Source organism: Acomys minous, assembly GCF_964271855.1.
Source record: "Acomys minous genome assembly, chromosome: 16".
In the NCBI taxonomy this organism is placed as follows: Eukaryota; Metazoa; Chordata; class Mammalia; order Rodentia; family Muridae; genus Acomys; species Acomys minous.
The window spans coordinates 42,902,897-42,922,032 of record NC_140498.1 but is presented as its reverse complement, the minus strand read 5'-3'; the positions used below and the strand labels follow the sequence as shown (position 1 = coordinate 42,922,032).

The 19,136-nt window shown below is 50.3% G+C and overlaps 1 protein-coding gene across 5 annotated transcripts in view; it reads right to left on the bottom strand.

Moving 5' to 3' along the window:
- Nucleotides 1-4,728: 4,728 nt before the first annotated feature.
- The window catches only part of LOC311587016 (uncharacterized protein C16orf96 homolog), a 28,399-nt gene continuing 13,991 nt past the window's right edge, over nt 4,729-19,136 (bottom strand). For 3 of the 5 annotated variants that reach the window (XM_084763409.1, XM_084763412.1, XM_084763413.1), the window contains exons 6-16: nt 18,770-18,855; nt 18,371-18,481; nt 16,107-16,181; nt 15,075-15,239; nt 13,204-13,322; nt 12,582-12,644; nt 10,276-10,368; nt 9,085-9,256; nt 8,807-8,900; nt 6,940-7,020; nt 5,710-6,197 (exon numbers count right to left, since the gene is read on the bottom strand). In XM_084763409.1, the coding sequence (XP_084619535.1) occupies nt 6,019-6,197; nt 6,940-7,020; nt 8,807-8,900; nt 9,085-9,256; nt 10,276-10,368; nt 12,582-12,644; nt 13,204-13,322; nt 15,075-15,239; nt 16,107-16,181; nt 18,371-18,481; nt 18,770-18,855 (1,238 nt within the window). In that variant the 3' untranslated portion in view covers nt 5,710-6,018. The other 2 variants (XM_084763410.1, XM_084763411.1) reach the window with 2 other exon arrangements.

The following is a 19,136-nucleotide window of genomic DNA, read 5'->3' as shown; positions in this document are numbered from 1 at the left end:
ACAGGGTGAGGGCCCTAGTCTGATACTTGGATTTGTAGGATCCTGGAGCAGGTGGTACCCTGGAACACAGCTGGAGCTGGGGCCTAGGAACTCATTTCCCAGTGGAAGCACAAGCCCCACCAGCTGTACTTCTAGCACTGGTCTGAGCGACTCCCTGTCAGGACTAACTTGGGAGAGCCAGGTGTGGCTGGTGATGCTGTAACAAACCCTGGACCCTCCATAGCTTAGCCCACACCCGGAAGCCAAGAAGCAGAAAGATCAACAATGATCTGTGTTCAGGGGTTGGCTAAAGAGCAAAGGAGCGAAGTTCAGAACAAACCTAGTTGTAAGCCATCCTTAGCAGTGCCTCATCGCAAGCAGCCTGAGCAACAACGGAAAGCAGCCTGTGGGCTCGTGATGGGGGCAGAGTCAGAAGAGTGCTTGCCTAGCCCTCGGGAGGCCCTGGCTATGATCCCTAGCACCACATGAGCTGGTCAGGCATGAGAACACACCTGTCACCTCCCAACTCTAGAGTGTGGAAGCTGGAGGACCAGAAGTTCTAGGTCATCCTCAACTATATATGGAGTTGAAAGTAAGCCTGGGATACAGGAGACCCTGTCTCAGAATAACAGCAAAAACCAGCCTGTTAGAGCCCAAATGACTGGTATCTATGATTTTCACAATTCCCCTCTTTAAAAAGGCCATTTGAGTCCATGAGGTTGTTTTAAAGAATGTGTTTCAAGCTATGTGTCAGATTCCCAGAGAATATTGTAACATACAGGAATAAGGAAAAACCTGGCTTTGACAGCCGGTGGCTGTGCCCTTCCTGTGACTGCAGAGGAGGGCAGTTATCACAGGCCTTATGAACCTTCAGACATACACTGTTGCCTGTTTTGCTAACTATGTCAGCATTTTAAGGTCAAGAGGTTTAACGTAAAAAGCCTTACTACTGACTTGTCTTGGAAAACTGGAATATGTGACCCAAATTACCTCAAGGCTACACACAAGTGGCGGGAGCAGCCGTCACACTAGGGACACAGCCTGGCCCACTTCTGCCAGGTTCGTCCTCTCCATTTCGTTGGCTACAATAGGTGGCTCTGAAAAACATTTCCAGCTACTGTCTTGAGATCAGCCAGCCCCTGACATGGACCTTGCTTTTCACTCAGCAATTGCAGAGTCAAAGCACAGATGGGCGGAGGGCACCGCTGGCGAACACAGTCTGAGCTTCCAGGGCTCCTTCCAACAGAGAGAAAAACTTGTTCTTTGAGAGTCTTAGATGTGGGGCCACACCTTGGGCTGCTCAGCATCCCCAGGGTCTGCCCAGTGGCCCAGCCAGGGTTCTTTGAGCATACACCATGACCCACCCAGAGAGCCACACTGTCCCCAATGCTGGCTATGGTCCTAACAGTCTCTAAGGGGCTTTTCACAGCAGTCCCTGCCCAGCAGAGGACAGATGAATCCTTTGACTGGGGTCTCCTGGTGTGGGGAGGCCTCCTGGGTTGGGAAATAGGAAGATCTTTAGATAGAATGCCATTTCTAGTTCCTGTGTTTGGAAAGGTCTCTGTGGCTACTGCATATGTTTAGGCACAGTGTGTACCCCCAAATGAGCCTCAAAAATGATTCTTTAGAGGGGTAGGAGGTGTTGAGTCCTCTTGAGATGGACAAGGGTGGAGCTGGCTCAGCAGGGCAAAGCTGTATCTCTGACTACATGCAAAGTGCTGGGGACCAGTGGCAAAAGTCCTGCTCTGCTCACCTGACCAGTTACTGTAACGTCTGCAATGGTCATTCTGTGTGGATTCAGGTAAAGCAAGGTAGGTGAGAAGAGGGAAACTACTCTGGCAGTGTGATTTGGGACTCAATGCCTAGAGCCAGCCAACATGGTGTGGTAGGGGTCAGCACATGGAGTCTGTGTCTAGCACAGGAGCTTCCACCTTGCAACTTTGTTTTGTTTTTGTTTTTGTTTTTGTTTTTGTTTTTGGAGACAGGGTTACTCTGTGTGACTTTGGCTGTCCTGGACTCCCTATGTAGACCTGGCTGGCTTTGAACTCACTGAGATCCTCCTCCCTCTGCCTCCCAAGTGCTGGGATTAAAAGCGTGTGCCACCACACAGCTCTTTTTTTCTTTCTTTCTTTCTTTTTTTTTTTTTTTTTTTTTTTTTTTTTTTTTTTTTTTTTTTTTGGTTTTTCGAGACAGGGTCTCTCTGTGTAGCCTTGGCTGTCCTGGACTCACTTTGTAGACCAGGCTGGCCTCGAACTCACAGTGATCCACCTGCCTCTGTCTCCCGAGTGCTGGGACTAAAGGCGTGCGCCACCACGCCCGGCTCACCACACAGCTCCTAACTTAGCCTTAAGCACTTGTGGTGGCTCTTCTCAAGGCAGACATTTGCCTTGTCAGTAACTTACACCTTAGGTTAATGGATTTGTGGTCTTAGACATGGAGGAAATTCGTGACTGTCCGCTCAGCACCGTGGAGCTGGGCTTCGTCGTGCAGGGTGGTCACTGAGTGATGTCTGCCTTGCTGTAGCAGCACATCCAGGTGGATCCCACACCCTGCAAAGACACCCCTTTCCATGCTGGCTGCCTCTGTGCAGCTCTGCTCCCTCCCTCACACTGTCCCAGTTCACCTCTTTGTTCTTTATTTTCTTTACATGTGGCAGAGTGTTTTGCCTGGGTGTGTATGTGCACCACATGCATGCCTGAGGCCAGATCAATTCCTCTGGAACTGCAGATGGTTGTGAACCCCGTGGATACTGGGAACCACACCTGAGTCCTCTGGAACAGCCAGTGCCCTTTTTTTTTTTTTGGTTTTTCGAGACAGAGTTTCTCTATGTTATCTTGGCTGTACTGGACTCGCTTTGTAGACCAAGCTGGCCTTGAACTCACAGTGATCCGCCTGCCTCTGCCTCCTGAGTGCTGAGATTAAAGGCCTGAGCTACCATGCCGGCCAGGCTCAACAGCCAGTGCTCTTAACCACTGAGCCAATTCTGCAGTCCCTTGTATTTTTAGACAGGGTCTTAAGTAGCCCAGGCTGGCCTTGAACTTTATGTAGCTGAGGATGACCTTGATCTTCTAATATTCCTTCCTCTACTTGCCAAGTGCTAGCATTACAGGTGTGCACAGCCATCCTAGCTCCCAGCCTCCAACCTGCAGGTCTTGCACTCTTGGGCAGGTCTGTCTTTGAAGTTGAGCTCCCAACAACTTGTTCTAGAGTCGAAGGATGGAGATTGGCCTGCAGGAGTGGGAGCTTGTCCCCTCCCTGGGCTGAGGGACCAGCTCAAGTGCTGCCCATTGAGGTTCTCAACCCTGCAGAGGAGCCTCAGAAGGGCATGATGAAGTGACCAGTTGGGGACTTAGATATGAGTTTGTGAGGAGAGCAGTGCCCTCTTTGAGGAGTAGGGGAAGCTCGTGAAGGTCCACATGCCAGGGACATGTGCACAGGCACAGCCTGGACCCCATTTCCCCAGCAACATGCACTGGAGGAGAGGTCGTACAGTACCAAGTAGTTACAGAGCTGTGTGACCCTAAGCCTGTGGAGTCCCGTGGTCTACAGGGTAGAAGCAGCTCAGGGAATGTGGCCGCTGTGGTGGTGAACAGATTGCAAGTCTCTGCAGATGGTGTTCCAGATGGGGCACTGGGAGGCTGACCTCAGTGGCCAAAGGAGGGGCCACCAAGGCCCACCCATGTGGAAAGAGAGCAAGGCTATAGGCAGCTCTAGGCCCTTATCTAAAATCCAAAAGGAATAAGATTTTTTTTTTTTTGTATGTGCATTGGTGTTTTGCCTGCATGTATGTCTGTGTGAGGGTGCCAGATCTTGGGAGTTACAGACAGTTGTGAGTGCCATGTGGGTGCTGGGAATTGAACCTGGGTCCTTCAGAAGAGCAGTCAGTGCTCTTAACCACTGAGCCATCTCTCCAGCCCCAGGAATAAGACTTTATTCTGGCCAGAAAATGCCAAAAAAATACCTGTGGTATGGGGGTAGGGAACCCAGGGAAGCATAGATAAATTAGTCACGTGGGTTGGGACTGGCCTGGCCTCATTTGGACACCTTTGCAAAAAGAAAAGGTGAGTTTGCTGGGGCTGGCCTCGGGCAATAAGCTGATATTGACAAGAGGCCAGAGAGAACATTGGCAACCGACAAGCATACATTGCCCCACACACTGATGGCCTCCCAAGCCAAGCATTTATTTCCTCCCTGCCAAGATCCCCCGCCCCCAGCTCTCTTGGGAAGTGCCTTCCACCCCCCACCAGCCAGAACCGTCTGAGGTGGAGCAGCAGCCATGCCTGGTACATGTGCTCAGCAAAGTTGTGCCTGTGAAATAGGGTGGAACTCTCAGCAGGAGAAAAGGGAGAGGAGTGGAGACAAGAGAACAGCATGAGGGAGAGAATGTCCCTGGAAGGAACAGCCCAGCTTGAGCACCCAGAGGAGCTGGCTGCATTTGCACCTCCACTTCATGCCCCAAGGCCAGGCACTAATGGCCACAGGGAAATGGGACTTCAGGCTCATTCCACCAAGTGCGTGGGCTATGAACCTGCTAGGCCTGGGTAGGTTTGCAGTGCCCCAGCCTTGGAGGGTACCCACAGTGCCACACCACTCTTCCTGTGGGTTAGTTAACACATAAACAATGGGGCCGGGCAGTGGTGGCGCATGCCTTTAATCCCAGCACTCGGGAGGCAGAGGCAGACAGCCTGGCCTACAGAGTGAGTTCCAGGATAGTCAAGGTTACACAGGGAAACCCTGTCTGGAGGTGGCGGGGGGCACAGGGACTGAAGACGTGGTTCAGTTGCTATAGCGCCTGCCAAAATTCCAAAGTCCTTGGTTTGATTCTCCTGCTGCAGAAACTTGGTACAGCAGCACAGGCCTATAATCCCAACATTTGGGTGTTAGACACTGAATTATCACAAGGTCAAGGTCATTCTCAGCTACAGAGTGAGTTCAAAGCTCGCCTAAGATACATGAAACCCCGTCTCAGAAATAAGTAGAGCCAAAGAAATAGCTCAACAAGTAAGAGTGCTCGCTGTGTAAGTATGAGGGCCTGAGCTCAAATACCTAGAACCCATGTAAGAAGGTGGGTGTGGTCTTGTACTGCGGCCTCAGTACGTGCATGGGGCACACACATTCCTCTGTGTGTGTGTGTGCGTGTGCGTGTGTGTGTGTGTGCACGTGCACCATACACACAAGTTTACATTACAGCACAGTACACACACAAACAGTTCAATTCAGACCAATAATAATGGTCACTGGTAGAAATGATCACAAGAAATAAAAAAATAATTCATAGAGAATTTGCTTCCCATGGGAAAGTTAATGGCTCTAAGGAAAACTCAAGGAGGAAGAAGCTAATCTTGATGATATATTAAGCAAAATGCCAAGGAAAGGGATTTTTGTTTTTGATGTCTTCCAGGCTGTCTGTGAACTCACTATGTAGCTGAGGGTGCTCTTGGCCTGGTCCTCCTGCCATTACCACTGACGTGCTGGTGTTGCCAGTGTGTGCCACCATACCAGCCTCTATGGTGCCAGGGGGCTCAAACTCAGGGTTGTACATGCTAGGCCAGCACTCTGCCAACCCAAAGGAGATTGTTTTAGAACTGCTTTGTGCTATTGGGGAAATTGCTTAAGAAATTCAGTTAGGGCTCAGAGGCAGATGGATTGCTGTGAGTTCAAAGCCAGCCTGGTCTCCAAAGTGAGTCTAGGACAACCAAGGCCACATCGAGAAACCCTGTCTGTAAAAACCAAAAAAAAAAAAAAAAAAAAAAAAAAAAAAAAAAAAAAGAGAGAGAGAGAGAGAGAGAGAGAGAGAGAGAGAGAGAGAGAGAGAGAAAAGAAAGTCAGTTGGCTCTGTGAAAAACCTCACTCAGAAGCTATGTTATCCATGAAAACATTGGCTAGAAAGGACTGTGTGGTTTGTATTTTAGATACACAGTTAAACACCGAGTCAACATGTGTCCTCTATGTCTAGGGTCCCTGCACCCTTTCCTGGATCTGTTCCAGGTCTCTTAGAGTGAAGGGGACCCCATGGTAGTTGGCTCACAAGCTTGGGTCTCACGGGTTGGTGTGCTCCTGCCGCAGAGATTTCAAGTGCTTGTTAGATCCAGGGGCCTCTTGGGTATCCCTTGAGACTGGAATCAGTGGCGGTAGCTGTGGTACCAGTGGCAGGGATGGCGGCTGAGCCAAAGTTGTGGCAGAATGTAAAGAGCTGATGCTGGTACGGGGACCCAAGGCTGGAGATGAAGCAGGAGAAACCCACACTGTGTTCCAGCATTTCTTGAAGCTGCTGGCCTGATGGAGTCCGCCCCGTCCCGTCCCTTTCCCCCCACCCCCACCTCCCAGGAACAGAAGCTGGAGACTGGAGGGTACATTGTGAGCCACAGCAGAGATGGCCACTGCACCCCTCTGGTCCTAGTCCTGAGCACTTTCTCAAGGGGGACTGAGACATGTAACTCATGGGTGGTAGAGTAGAGTGGTGCCCCTGGGGGAGGGGCTTAGAGTCTGGGCTCAGGCATCTTGGCTGAGCCTCAACTACCCCGTCCCTGACAAGGAAAACAGCATCACGCTGCTGAACCAGGACAAGAACCAGAAGACAGACAGCAGGAAGTGCTCTATGAATGAACGTAATGGCGCCTCTAGCGGGCCAGAGATATGAATGAGGGAAGCTCAAGGGCTCAGTCCTCTCAGATTGGCTCCTGGCCAAGAAGCCTCATTCGTCCCACCTCTGCAGCCAGGGAAACCTCTGTGGAACAGGCACTAGCCATGAAACTCCCTTGAAAGGGAACACAGAAGCCTAAAGCAGCTGGAGGCCCCAAAGCCTTTTTTCCTGGCAGGAGAGAAGGTGCCTACCAGGAAGTGAACAAAGCAGGCAAAAAGGGGAAAGGTGAGTAAGGCAGGGGCTAGAGGTGAGGGAAATAGGGAAGGGCCGGGAGAAGCAGGCAGGTCTGCCAGAACCGTAGGCGGTGGGGTACTCACGAGGGTAGCCCGGAGCAAGTGAGGATCCTGGGTGCACACGGTCATTCATGTTCTGAACTGCAGGACATGAAACCTTCATGGCTGGGGAGAAAAGATCTGAATAGCGGGGGGCCCATCTAGTGCTCTGGCTTCTACACCAGGCCAGACTTTTCACTCTGGTGAGATCCAAGCGAGGTAAAACTGCTGAGCTTGTCTCAATTCAAACTCTGATTTATTAGGCCACCCACTGAGAGAAAAGCCCCTCCCTCAACCCCTGTAGACAGTGATGGGGATGGGATTAAGGGTCTCCCTACTGGTCCAGTCTCCTGAGACTGCTTCACAGCAAGGAGACCTCCCTTGTTTGTGAAAGGCCTCACCTGGTTGCTATGGGCAAGGATTCTGGAGGGCCTGGCACAGAGGTAGGCCTCATCAGACATTAGCCGCTGCTGGCCTGCTTCAGTTATCCCTGAGGCCCCTCCCATCTGATCTGCAATGTGCTTGCTGAGCAGTCACTTCCTGCCTGGGCAGAGGGCATGGGAGATGCTATTCTACCCCCTTGGAAATAGTTTGGGGCCTGTGAGTGAACTGCATGGTGAACTCCTAAAAGGTGTGCTTCGTGGAACGTACGGAAGTGACCTTATTGCTGCAAAAAGATCTTTGCAGGTGTAATTTCAGGTCTTGAACTAGGATGACCCTAGGCTACAAAAACCTGAAGTCCAGTGACAAGTGTCCTCGCAAGAGTCAGAAGGGAAGGAACTGAAAGGGGAAGAGGAGGCAGCAGCCGTGGCAGCTGGACTGTTCTGGTCCCTGTCAAGAGGCTCCAGCTGGGTGTTGGTGGTGCACGCCTTTAATCCCAGCACTCGGGAGGCAGAGGCAGGTGGATCGCTGTGAGTTCAAGGCCAGCTTGGTCTACAAAGTGAGTCCAGGACAGTCAAGGCTACACAGAGAAACTCTATCTCAAAAACAAAACAAAACAAAAAAAAGAGGCTCCAGCAGCCACAGGAGCTGGCAGAGGCAGGGAGAGACTCTGGGCAGCAGCTCTGAGGAGAGCACAGCCTACACTGTGACTTAGGACTTCAACCCTCAGATCTGGGGAAGCGGTCCTGTGGCTTTGGGGCCCTGGGGTGTGGTGGGTCGCTCTGGCAGCTGCTGTGGGGCGTGTCCTCTCTCTAGCACATCATTAAGAACCAGTCTTCTCCTCTGCATGTCTAGACTCAGTACTCTGGTCCTCGGGCAGCCCATGGGATTCCTATGGGTAGAAGCCCTCCGGATCCTGTATCACACTTGGTGTAAGTGCTGCTTTAGACAGATCCTCCCCAGAGGAAATCATCCCAGGGGGTGTTCAGAGAAGCTCTGTCTTTTAATTATTGTATTACACACCCACTGGAGAAATCAAGAATCTCGGGGTTAGGCTGGCCTCGGACTCAGACCTACCTCCGTCTGCAAGGCCACTGTCGGTACACGATTTTAATCCCCACATTCATAAAGTACAGGCAGGCTGATCTCTGAGTTTGAGGCCAGCCTGGTCTACAGAGTGAGTTTCAGGACAGCTAGGGCTACACAGAGAAACTCTGTCTTGAAAACAAACAAAAGAAAAGGAAAAGGAGTACGCAACATGTCTGGCTCGGGTTAGTCACCTCTGTCACCAGGGATGCTTGCCTTCTGTTTCGTGCTTGCAGGCTACACCCACCTGCTCAGCAGCCCGCAAGGGGCCATTCATCACTTTTGCTTCTCGCTCTTGCCTGGTGCCTGGTACATAATAGGAACTGTACTTGTGCAAGTAACTGAGAGCTCGTCACCCAGGGCCAGCACCAGGCCTCAGTCCACCTGTCCCACCCCGTGGTTCTGCCCAGCAGAGCTAGATCCCAGCAAACACCGTGCTCCTCACCTGCCAGGTCCTTCTCCCCAGTCCGAGTCCCGAACTGGCTGTTCATCCGGCCTTTGTATAGGACCCCGTCCACGCCCAGGATGTCCACCTCTGCCTGTGAGATGACCCAAGTTCCGAGTCAAGGTCTCTACTGTCATCCCTTTCTCTTGATACATACAGACGCCCACAGCCAGAACACGGCCTCCTCAAGGTGCCCACAGCTCAGGGCCTCATCCCACACCTGGGGCTGGGTATGCTGGTTTCCAGCTTCTGGGGGTGGAGGGCACAGCCAGACTCACAGTGTCATAGTCCACCGTCTCAGGCCCCCCATAAGGATAGACTGTTGATAGTTCATGTGACTTGTGCTTGAGGGTGGTCTCATTTCGAGGCCCATCACCCCAGTCGTTCTGTAAGCCCAGACCCTGCTCATGGACTCCAAAGTTCTGGAAATGCAGCTGCTGCTGCTGTTCCCTGGACAGGGCAGAAGGTCAACAGCCAGATGGGGACCCCTCTATCACAGAGGAGCCCAACACAGGCCCCAAGGCTCTGGAGAGTATCAAGGAAGGTGGCCAGTACAGCAGGCAGGCCTGGATCGTGGTGAGCAAATACAGACACAAACAGCTCTGGGGGCAGGGGGAGAATCCATTCTCCCGTCCCTGAACCAACCACACCTGGGGCCCTGTTCTGGCCTTGCCAGGCACACGCTCTTACCGTGGGCTCCAGCGGTCAGGCACAGAGTAGGTGAGCCAGCACAGGCTGTTCATCCTTCCTGTGGTGGCGGCTGGCACTCAATTGTTCATCCCACCCCCCACCACAGCCTCACTCAAGGCCAGAAGCTCACATGGGCTGGGCCCCGGCAGGACCCCTAAGGAGCTAGGGTTCAGGTAGCCAGCTAGGTTGAGTGGGAAAATTGATGACAGGTAAGGCTCCCCAGCCACTCACTAGCCATGGTCTTGGGCAGGTCACATAGTCGGTCTCTTCAACTGTGAGTGGGATAGGAATGGAACACACTCCCAAAGGAAGTCATGTGACCCAGCAAGGCTTCGGCAAGGGCTCCCAGAGAACCACAGGTACCCACAAGGAAACAAGTACGTTAATCATAGATTCCAGAGGTTATAAGCCTTCCTACTTGGACACCCACATCCATTCAGCAGTGTTGGGGGCTGATCCCCTGAGCTATAGCCCCGGCACTTTCACTCTTTTTCTTTTGAGACAAGGTTTCACTCTGTAGCCTAGGAAGCCCTGAAATACTTTTGCCTCAGTCTCTTGAGGAGCTACCTCTGCTACAGGACCCAGGTAAGTTCCGGCCCACAGTAGATGCCAATGCAAATGTTGGTTCCTTTGCGCTGTTGTCCTCTGTGTGTTTGTCAGCCACACCACCACCTCCCAGGTGGGCATCCCTGGCACACTTGGCACTTGCATGGAAGGGAAGTCTCTGCAGGGGAGGGGTCTTGGGCCTCTCTGAGGGTGGGGGTTGGCACGGCCCTCACCTCATCAGCTGCCGCTGCAGATACTCATAGCTGTTGGCACTGGCTGGCCTCATTCGAGGTAGCCCATGGGTGTTGCGGATGGTGATCAGATGTCTGTGGAAGCAGAAGGGACCAGGCTGGGGGAGGTGCACATGGCCAGCAGAGTGCTCCAGACTCTCAGGCCTGGAGAAAGGAAGTGTAGTACTTTCTACCCTCCCAAACTGTCTGTCTGCAGCTCACAGCCCAAAGCCCACATACAAAGTATGCAGGACCTCTGACAATTGCAGGAAGATACAAACACTGTTCTGAATATAAAGTGAAAACCAACCCAGGGTGGTGCTGTACCCCTATAATCCTAACACTTGGGAGACTGAGGCAGGAGGATAACAAGTTCAAAGCCAGCCTGCACTATTAGTACACACTGAGGTCAAGCCTAAGGCCACCTTGGGTTATGTAGAAGGCCTTGTCTCCTGTAATAAAGAAAGAAATAAATAGTAGTCACAAACCAAAGGAGGGGACTCCTGAGATACGTTACAGATAAGGGTTTGCCAGGAGCTATAGGCACATGCCTCCATAAGGAAACAAAAATAAGGAAGCCCAGAACAGTCTTCCAAGGAGCTGGGCCTGCCCCACTTCTCCACCTGAGCTGTGGTCACACACTTGAAGAGGTGTTCTTTATGTAGGTGGTAAGCTGCAGTGAAACACTGACCTCCATTTAAAATAAAACACAGAATGGGACAAAGAAGCGCCATGACCTGGGACAGACTTTGACATTACTATCCTTCCAATATTTTTCCATGTTTAAACTATTTTCTTTAAAGAAAATGGAAAAATCACATACATATGGTGTGATCTCACTTATCATTTTTGCGAGTCATTAACATTCTTCCACAGCTGTGCTGTCCAGTACAGTAAGCAGTAGCTACAAGTGGCTAATTAACACAATTCAGATAAGATGTAACAACTAGATCCTTGGTCACACAGTCCTTAGAGCCTTCCACACAGTTGGCAGTTCCTGGTTCCTCACCAGGAATGTTCTATTGAACCAGTGTTCTACAGTTCAGCCAGCACGATTTGCTGTGAACACACCTCAGCTCCCCAGCCTTTTCTAGCTCCTTATCACCAGCAACAAAACCACAGCACCATCCTGTGGTGTGAAAGGGCAATCTGGTGGAAGGCCTCCAGCTCCCTGCTGGTGTTGGGGCTGTGGCAGCTTTGTGGGTCTCAGGGCTGGAGCACTGCAGTGATCCAGCAGTCTGGGACTGGTCACTGACATCTCACAGAGTCACTGGATGACCCAAAACTTTCACTCCTAGGTTTGTTCTCCAAACAGTGGAAAACTGGTGCCCAAGTAAATACAGAACAATGGTCACACCAGCTGGAAGGCAAGAGCATTCCCAGTGCCCACCAGCTGATGAGTGGACAAAAGGTTTTCTGCCCATACAACAATATTCATTAGCCATAGCAGGAGTGAAGCATCCATTTCTGCTACAACCTGAAGGAATCTCACGGATATTAAGCTCAGTAAAGAAGCCAGACACCAAAAGTCACCTGTTGTTCAGTCCCCTTTACAGGGAATACCTGGAAAGGGGAATCCAACGGCTTCCTGGGCTAATGGGGGGGTGGCAGTAAGAAGTGACTACTAAGGGCACTGGGGATGCCTTTGGGGGACGAAGCAGTGGGCTGGAAAACTGCAGCGCTGCAGGAAACTAAACCACCCTTTACAACAGTCTCCAAGTAAGGGCAAGAAGTCGGGATAAAGCTGTGCTCCTGAAATCCCAACACTGAGGACAGTGACACAGGAGGACTGCAAGTTCTGAGCCTAGCTTGGACTTCGTAGTAACGGACTCAGAACTAACAAATCCCTGCTTTCCTTCAGTGAGCCCTCTCCCCATTTTGATTTTTTGTTTTGTTTTGTTTTTTGAGACAGGGTTTCTCTGTGCAGCCTTGGCTGTCCTGGACTCGCTTTGTAGACCAGGCTGGCCTCAAACTCACAGCGATCCACCTGCCTCTGCCTCCTGAGTGTTGGGATTAAACACGTGTGCCACCACTCCCAGACCTATTTTGATTTTTGTGGCTCTGACTCAGTCTCTGGGACAAAGCACAGACTAATGGTGTTAAAGGTGAGAGAGAAGACCTCCTTCCTCATCTAGGTGACCAGTAAGGGGGGCAGGTTATGGTGGCTATAGGTAAGTGTGTGTGTTTGCATATGGAGCAGCTGTATGTGCTTGAGGTCCACAGAGCAGTGTTGGGTGTACGCAGGTGACAGTGGGCCTGCACGGTCTCCCTGGACCCCCAGTCCCTGGAGGGTGCCTGCTGGTACTCACGGGCCAGTCATCATCTCCACAGGTCGGTCACAGGAGATGCACTTCACCCGCTCGAACAGTTTCCTGCAGGACAAGGAGGTCAGTGGTCAGGGCTTAAGCCCCCCAAGCCCCTGTGCGCCCACGGCCCCGGGACAGAGGGCTGTCCACTAGCAAAAAGGCCCATGGAAGAAGGAAGGAAGTGGAAGCTAATGGCAAGCCTGACTGCCTGGGGACAGGAACCACTGGCTCTGACTCAGTCTCTAGATTGGTCTGCCAGTTGTGTGGGCTTATCGCAGTTTCCTTTCCCTCTCTGAGCCTCAGTTTCCTCCTTTGTTTGTTTGGGTTTTTTTTGTTTGTTTGTTTTTTGAGACAGGGTCTCTCTGTGTAGCCTTGGCTTCTTGGATTCACTCTGTAGACCAGGCTGGCCTCGAACTCACAGCAATCTACCTGCCTCTGCCTCCCGAGTGCTGGGATTAAAGACGTGCGCCACCACGCCCGGCTCAGTTTCCTCCTTTGAAGTGAATACTGGAAGCACTCTGCTCCTCACCACCCTCCCTGCCCTCATCCCCATAGCCAAGGTCTGCAATTCTAGGCATCCTTCTGTTGGCAGCAGTGTCAGCATCGCCACCCTCAGCATACTCACTTCTTAAAGCCTGCTGCACTGTCGGGGTCAAATCGCAGGCCTTCTAGCAGAAGCTTCCGGACCAACTTCCAGACCTCTTCTATGTCCCTCTTCAGGCTATTCAGATCACTCTGGACTAGCTGCAATCACAGGGAAGAAAGAAGTCCAACAGTTAGCGCACCGCATCAACCTGCAGAGTCATCACACGGATTTATTTATTAACATGAGTGCTCTATCTCATGTAGTACATCTCCAGGCCAGAAGAGGGCATCAAATCACATTAAAGATAGTTGAGAGCCACCCTGTGGTTGCTGGGAATTGAACTCAGGACTTCTGAAAGAGTAGACAGTGCTCTTTTATTTATTTGTTTTTTTAAAGATTTATTTTATTATGTCTTACAGTGTTCTGCCTGCATGTACACCTGCATGTCAGAAGAGGGCACCAGATCTCATTACAGATGGTTGTGAGCCACTATGTGGTTGCTAGTAATTGAACTCAGGACCTCTGGAAGAGCAGCCGCCTGTGCTCTTAACCTCTGAGCCATCTCTCCAGCACCCGCAGACAGTGCTCTTAAGGGCTGAGCCATCTCTCCAGAGACAGCGAGGGACTCAAGAAAGGGAGAACCATTTAATTTATGCCTTTGTGGGTGCTGTTAGCAGAGGGGAGTTGCAAAGCGAGATTCCCAGTAGCCATTGCAAGAAATGCCACCAGTTCCTGCCTCTAAACCTACTGTTAGCTCATCTGCAGGGCTGTAAGTTGGACCTATTTCTCCAGTGAACCCCATGCCCTGACTTTCCCACATCTGAGAAATATTAATGGAGAGCTTGGCATGTAAAGTGGACAGTTGCTTTACTATACTCACAAAGTGTAGAAACATCACAATCTTTATTATTATTATTATTATTATTATTATTATTATTATTATTATTATTATTATTATTGCTGCTGCTGCTGCTACTACTACTACTACTGCTAATTAGAGTCTCTCTACAGAGCATTAGCTGTCTTTCACAGATCTGCTTGCTTCTGTCTCCCAAGTGCTGGAATTAAAGGATGCACCACCATATCCAGCAAATTTATTATTTCTTGTTTGTTTGTTTCTTTTTTAGAACTGGAGACAGAGTTTCTCTGTATAGCCCTGGCTGTCCTGGCTTCCTGGGAGAGGTGCAGGCCCATTCTCCCAAGTGCTGCAGCCAACTAGATATGGGTGGGGTATTACTTCCTTTGAGCCGCTGCCTTGCTATGCAGCTGAGTCTGGCCTGGAACCACAGTCTTCCTGCCTCAGCATCAGAAGGGCTGAAATTGCAGCCTTATACCTCTTACACCTTGCTCAGAACATTTTAGAACATCTACTCACTCTCCAAAGAAACCCCATTACCAGTCAACCCTGTTTCCTCCCAAGTCCTCATCCCCTGGTGACTAGTAAGCTACTTTCCCTAGGATATGCCTATTCTGAACCCCATTTCCTTTTCTCTATAAGACATGGTCTTGCTATATTATTACTTTAGCTGACTTCCAGACTCTGTAGCCCAAGCTCGACTTGAACTTGTGACTCTCCTCAGTGCTGGGATTACAGGTGTGCAGCATACTACCCACACCTCTGAGCACAGGGAGTTATAAGATAATTCCTACTTGGGTCACACTGCCAGCCCAGCTTTAGAATCAGCCCCACTGAGGCAAGAGAAGCACAGGCCAGCTGTTCTGTGGAATGCCACAGGTTGTGACTTTGCACTGATTTAATAACATGTCTCCACAAAGACAGTGGGGGGAGGGACATCTGTTTGGCTCACTGCTTACCCAGCAAGGAACTCAGGGCCGGGACTCCCTGCATTCATTCCCCAGGTGTGGCACACCAAGGTACTCATTGAGTCATGAACAAATGACAGGCTCACCTTCGTGGTCAGTTCCTTCCTGAGATGTTTCAGGGATTTCTTCCAGTCACTCTCATGGGTTGTGAGCTTCAGCAGTATGCTCTGGGCCATCTCAGTTAGCTCCATTGCCACCGTCTCCAGGTCTGCCCGATTTGCCTTGGTTGCCAAATTATCTCTGTCAGCTTTCTAGGGAGAGGGGGTCCAGGGCAGCAAGACTGCTGGGGTGGGAGAGCAGTTATCCCTGTGGTCAGTTTTTTTTTCTAGTAGAAGGTCATGACTGTGTAGCCTTGGCTTAAGTTCAGTGTTGATGTCTATACTTGCTCAAAACAACCCAGCTGTGGGATCTGAGCCAAGCAGGGAGGCTGACAGTGTGGTTTTTACTTTATGTTTAAGACAGAGTGTCATGTATACCAGGGTGGCATTGTATCCCATAGTCAAGGATGACCTTGATTTCTGAGTCTTCTGCTTCCAATAGTGGGATTATGGGTACAGGCCACTAGGCACAGTTCATGTTGGGCTGGGGATGGAACACAGGGCTTCCTGCATGCTAGGAAGGCACAAGACCAACTGAACTACACCCCAGCTTGACGCCTCATATTCTCTCTCTCTCTGTCCTCTCCTGTCCTCTCCTCCTATTCTCTTCTTCTTCTTCTTCTCCTTCTCTCTCTCTCTCTCTCTCTCTCTCTCTCTCTCTCTCTCTCTCTCTCTCTCTCTCTCCTGAGAAAGAAAGGCTCTCACTATGTAGCCCTGGCTGTCTTGAAATTCACCATGCAGACCAGGTTGGCCTAGAATCAGAATTCTGCCGACCTCTGCCTCTCAAGTGCTGGGCCTTAAGGCATGAGCCACCACCCCACACCTGACCCGATGCCTGATTTTAAAAATAATAAATAGTGTCACTATTCTCCTGTCATGGAGAAGGGGAATGGGTGGGCAGCTGCGGAGGCAGAGGGGATACTAGCTGCTGCCTTTACCTGGGCGACTCTGTTCCCCTGGCTGGCAAATCAGAGGCTTGAGGGTCACAGGGAAGAAGGCGGGGGCTCTCTGCTTACTCACTTCGTTCAGCTCCTGATCCACCATGCTCCTATCTGCCTTAGTCAGCTCCAGATTTTGGATTTCAGCCTTGAGGATCTAAGAACAGAAAGGACACAGGCAGATCAGCCTTTGTTGTGGCCTTGGGGGTAACATCTAATGTTACCTTGTGCTAGGAAGGGGCCAGGTGGAGAAGCAGCAGGTAGGGATGATGGAAGACTCTCCCGCAGGTGGTGGGAACAGAAGAGGAACAACATGAGACTGGGGGCCAGCCACGCCCTTAATCCCAGCACTCGAGAGGCAGAGGCAGGCAGATCACTGTGAGTTGGAGGACAGCCTGGTCTACAAAGCAAGTCCAGGACAGCCAAGGCTACACAGAGAAACCCTGTCTCAAACAAAACAAAACAAACAAACAAACAAAACAAAAACATGAGACTGAGGCAAGCTAAGCCTTGGAGATGCTCTCACTAGAAGCTAACCCAAGGAAGCGCAAACCAGCGCTGGCCACTCAGTTCCCTAGATGTTTAAGGCCGGCTCACCTCATCTGATCTACAGTGGGTCCCAGTGTGCTCTGCTATAGGCAGAACACTAGTCACAGGCTACACACCCTGCCAAGAATTAGGGGGAACCCTGACTTCACATCAGATAATTTCATGAAATCCCCTATTAGTGCTGGCCTAAATCCTCTTAACACATTTCACCAATGACAGGAGCAGTAGCTTGCCTGCTTGGGACCCCAAGGTTAGGGTCACTTTTTCCTCTCAAGCCACACACTGGCTTCTTCTCTCTTCCATTCTGGTCTCCCTCACCCACAAGGAAAACTCCCGAGTTGGCTACCTGGATGAGGACTGCAGTCTGGTGCCTTCACACCTCCTGGAATGTAAATGGAGGGCAGTGCAGCCCACTGTCTTTGTCCTCTGACTCTCTTTCCAAGCAGTGCTGAGAATGGAACTCAGGGCTCTGTGGGTGCTGGGCAAGCACTTGCCACCTCACACACCCAGCTGCCAACCTCTACCCTCTTTGTTGCTGGCTTGAACACAGAATTAATGTTTGGAGTCCCAGCAGCCATGATGGACCATGAAGTGACATTATGAACGACAGTCTCAAAGGAGAATAGAAAAACGGAGCTTATGCCTACAACACTGAGAAGCACCCCACCTGCTCTAGAGCAATCACTTGAATTTTTGAGTGTGAAAGATAAATACTTTTATACCTGAAGCCAGTTACTTGGCAATTCCTTTTTTCCTTTTTTTTTTTTTCTTTTTTGGGTTTTCAAGACAGGGTTTCTCTTTGTAGTCTTGGCTGTCCTGAACTCACTTTGTAGACCAGGCTGGCCTCGAGCTCACAGTAATCTGCCTGCCTCTGCCTCCCTGAGTGCTCAGATTAAAGGTGTGGGCCACCACACCTGGCTTTTTGGAAATTGTTATGTTACTTGAAATTAAGCTCAACTGTGACTAACAGACAGTCATCATCACATCCATCTGGTCCCCAAGTGGGTTTCCAACAAGAGATGGAGGTGTAGGGGAAAGTTCCCACTTTGGCATCTTGTTTAGTTCTTTTCTGTGGCCCACTGCTAGTCTGCTTGCCTAGCATGCATGAAGCCCTGGTTCCATTCTCAAACCCTGAGGGAGGGAGAGCAAGTTCCAGGAGAATGTCATGAACATAACTGTTGGTGCAAGAATCCTCTTGTTCATTCCTTTGGCAAATGTCAGAAAGCCTTAAATCTGTCCTTCTACTCTCAAAACATGCTGTCAAGAATGGATACTGTCTAGGCCTTTTATATCTGTAGGATTTTTGTTTTGTTTTGTTTTTTCGAGACCAATTTTTATTTTGTTTTGGTTTCTCTGTGTCGCCTTGGCTGTCCTAGACTCACTTTGTAGACCAGGCTGGCCTCAAACTCACAGAGATCTGCTGGGTTTTGGTAGTTTGTTTGTTTGTTTGTTTGTTTGTTTTAGCATTTATTTATTTATTGTATGAGTGCTCTATGTGCAGCGCTCCTGCAGGCCAGAAGAGGGCATCAGATCTCAGTATAGATGGCTGCGAGCCACCATGTGGTTGCTGGGAATTGAACCCAGAACTTCTGCAAGAACAGACTGTGCTCTTAACCACTGAGCCATCTCTCGAGTCTGTCAGTGCTCTTAACTCCCTCTAGGCCCTCGGATATATATTTTAATTGAAGTGTAATTTATGCAGAGTATAATGTTGTCTGGCTCCCTTGTATTTTGTGGACCCTTCTGTAAGCTGCTTGAGGAGGGTCTGCCTCCATCTTGGTCTTCAGACCTCCGAACCTTTAAGTCATCCACTTGACTCCGGATCTTTTCCACTGTCCTGTCCAGCACCATGTAGTGATTCTTCATTGTCTCTATCTGGTGACCCCAAACTCTCTCAAGTTCTTCTTCCTAAATGGAAGAGACAGTGACATCTGAGGCCTCTGCTTCTGTTATTACCACAAGTGGAAGGGTCTTGAGACCAAGAGGAGATGCCAGCCCTGTCTGCCATCTAATGGCACGTAAAGTACTTACTGACAGGGACAACAGAGCCACCTGCCCATATGTGCTAGCAGGATTAATTCTGCATGGATGCAGCTGTATATGACCCAACTCACTTCCCCAGAGTCAGAAGACTGAACCCTAATTCAAGTCAAGCCACTGTCTTCTCAAAAGCCCCTCTGTGATCGTGACACTGACCTCCATCCTGGCCTTCTGGAGGTTAACAATCTTTTCCTCCAGCACATTCACTGTGTTGCCAAGATTGCCAGAGCTTCCCATGTTAGCTAAAGGTAAAAAGAGGAGCAACCGTTAAAAAGAATGACAAGAGGAACATGACTGGAGAGAGCTGCCATGTTTGTGCCGTGTCTCAAAGAAATGCTAGGATTCTTGGGGCACTTAAAGAGAATGATAGATTTTCTTTCTTTTAAATGCAGATTATTTATTTATTTTTGGTTTTTTGAGACAGGGTTTCTCTGTGTAACAGTCCTGTCTGTCCTGGACTCACTTTGTAGACCAGGCTGGCCTCAAACTCATAGAGATTCTCCTGCCTCTGCCTCCAAAATGC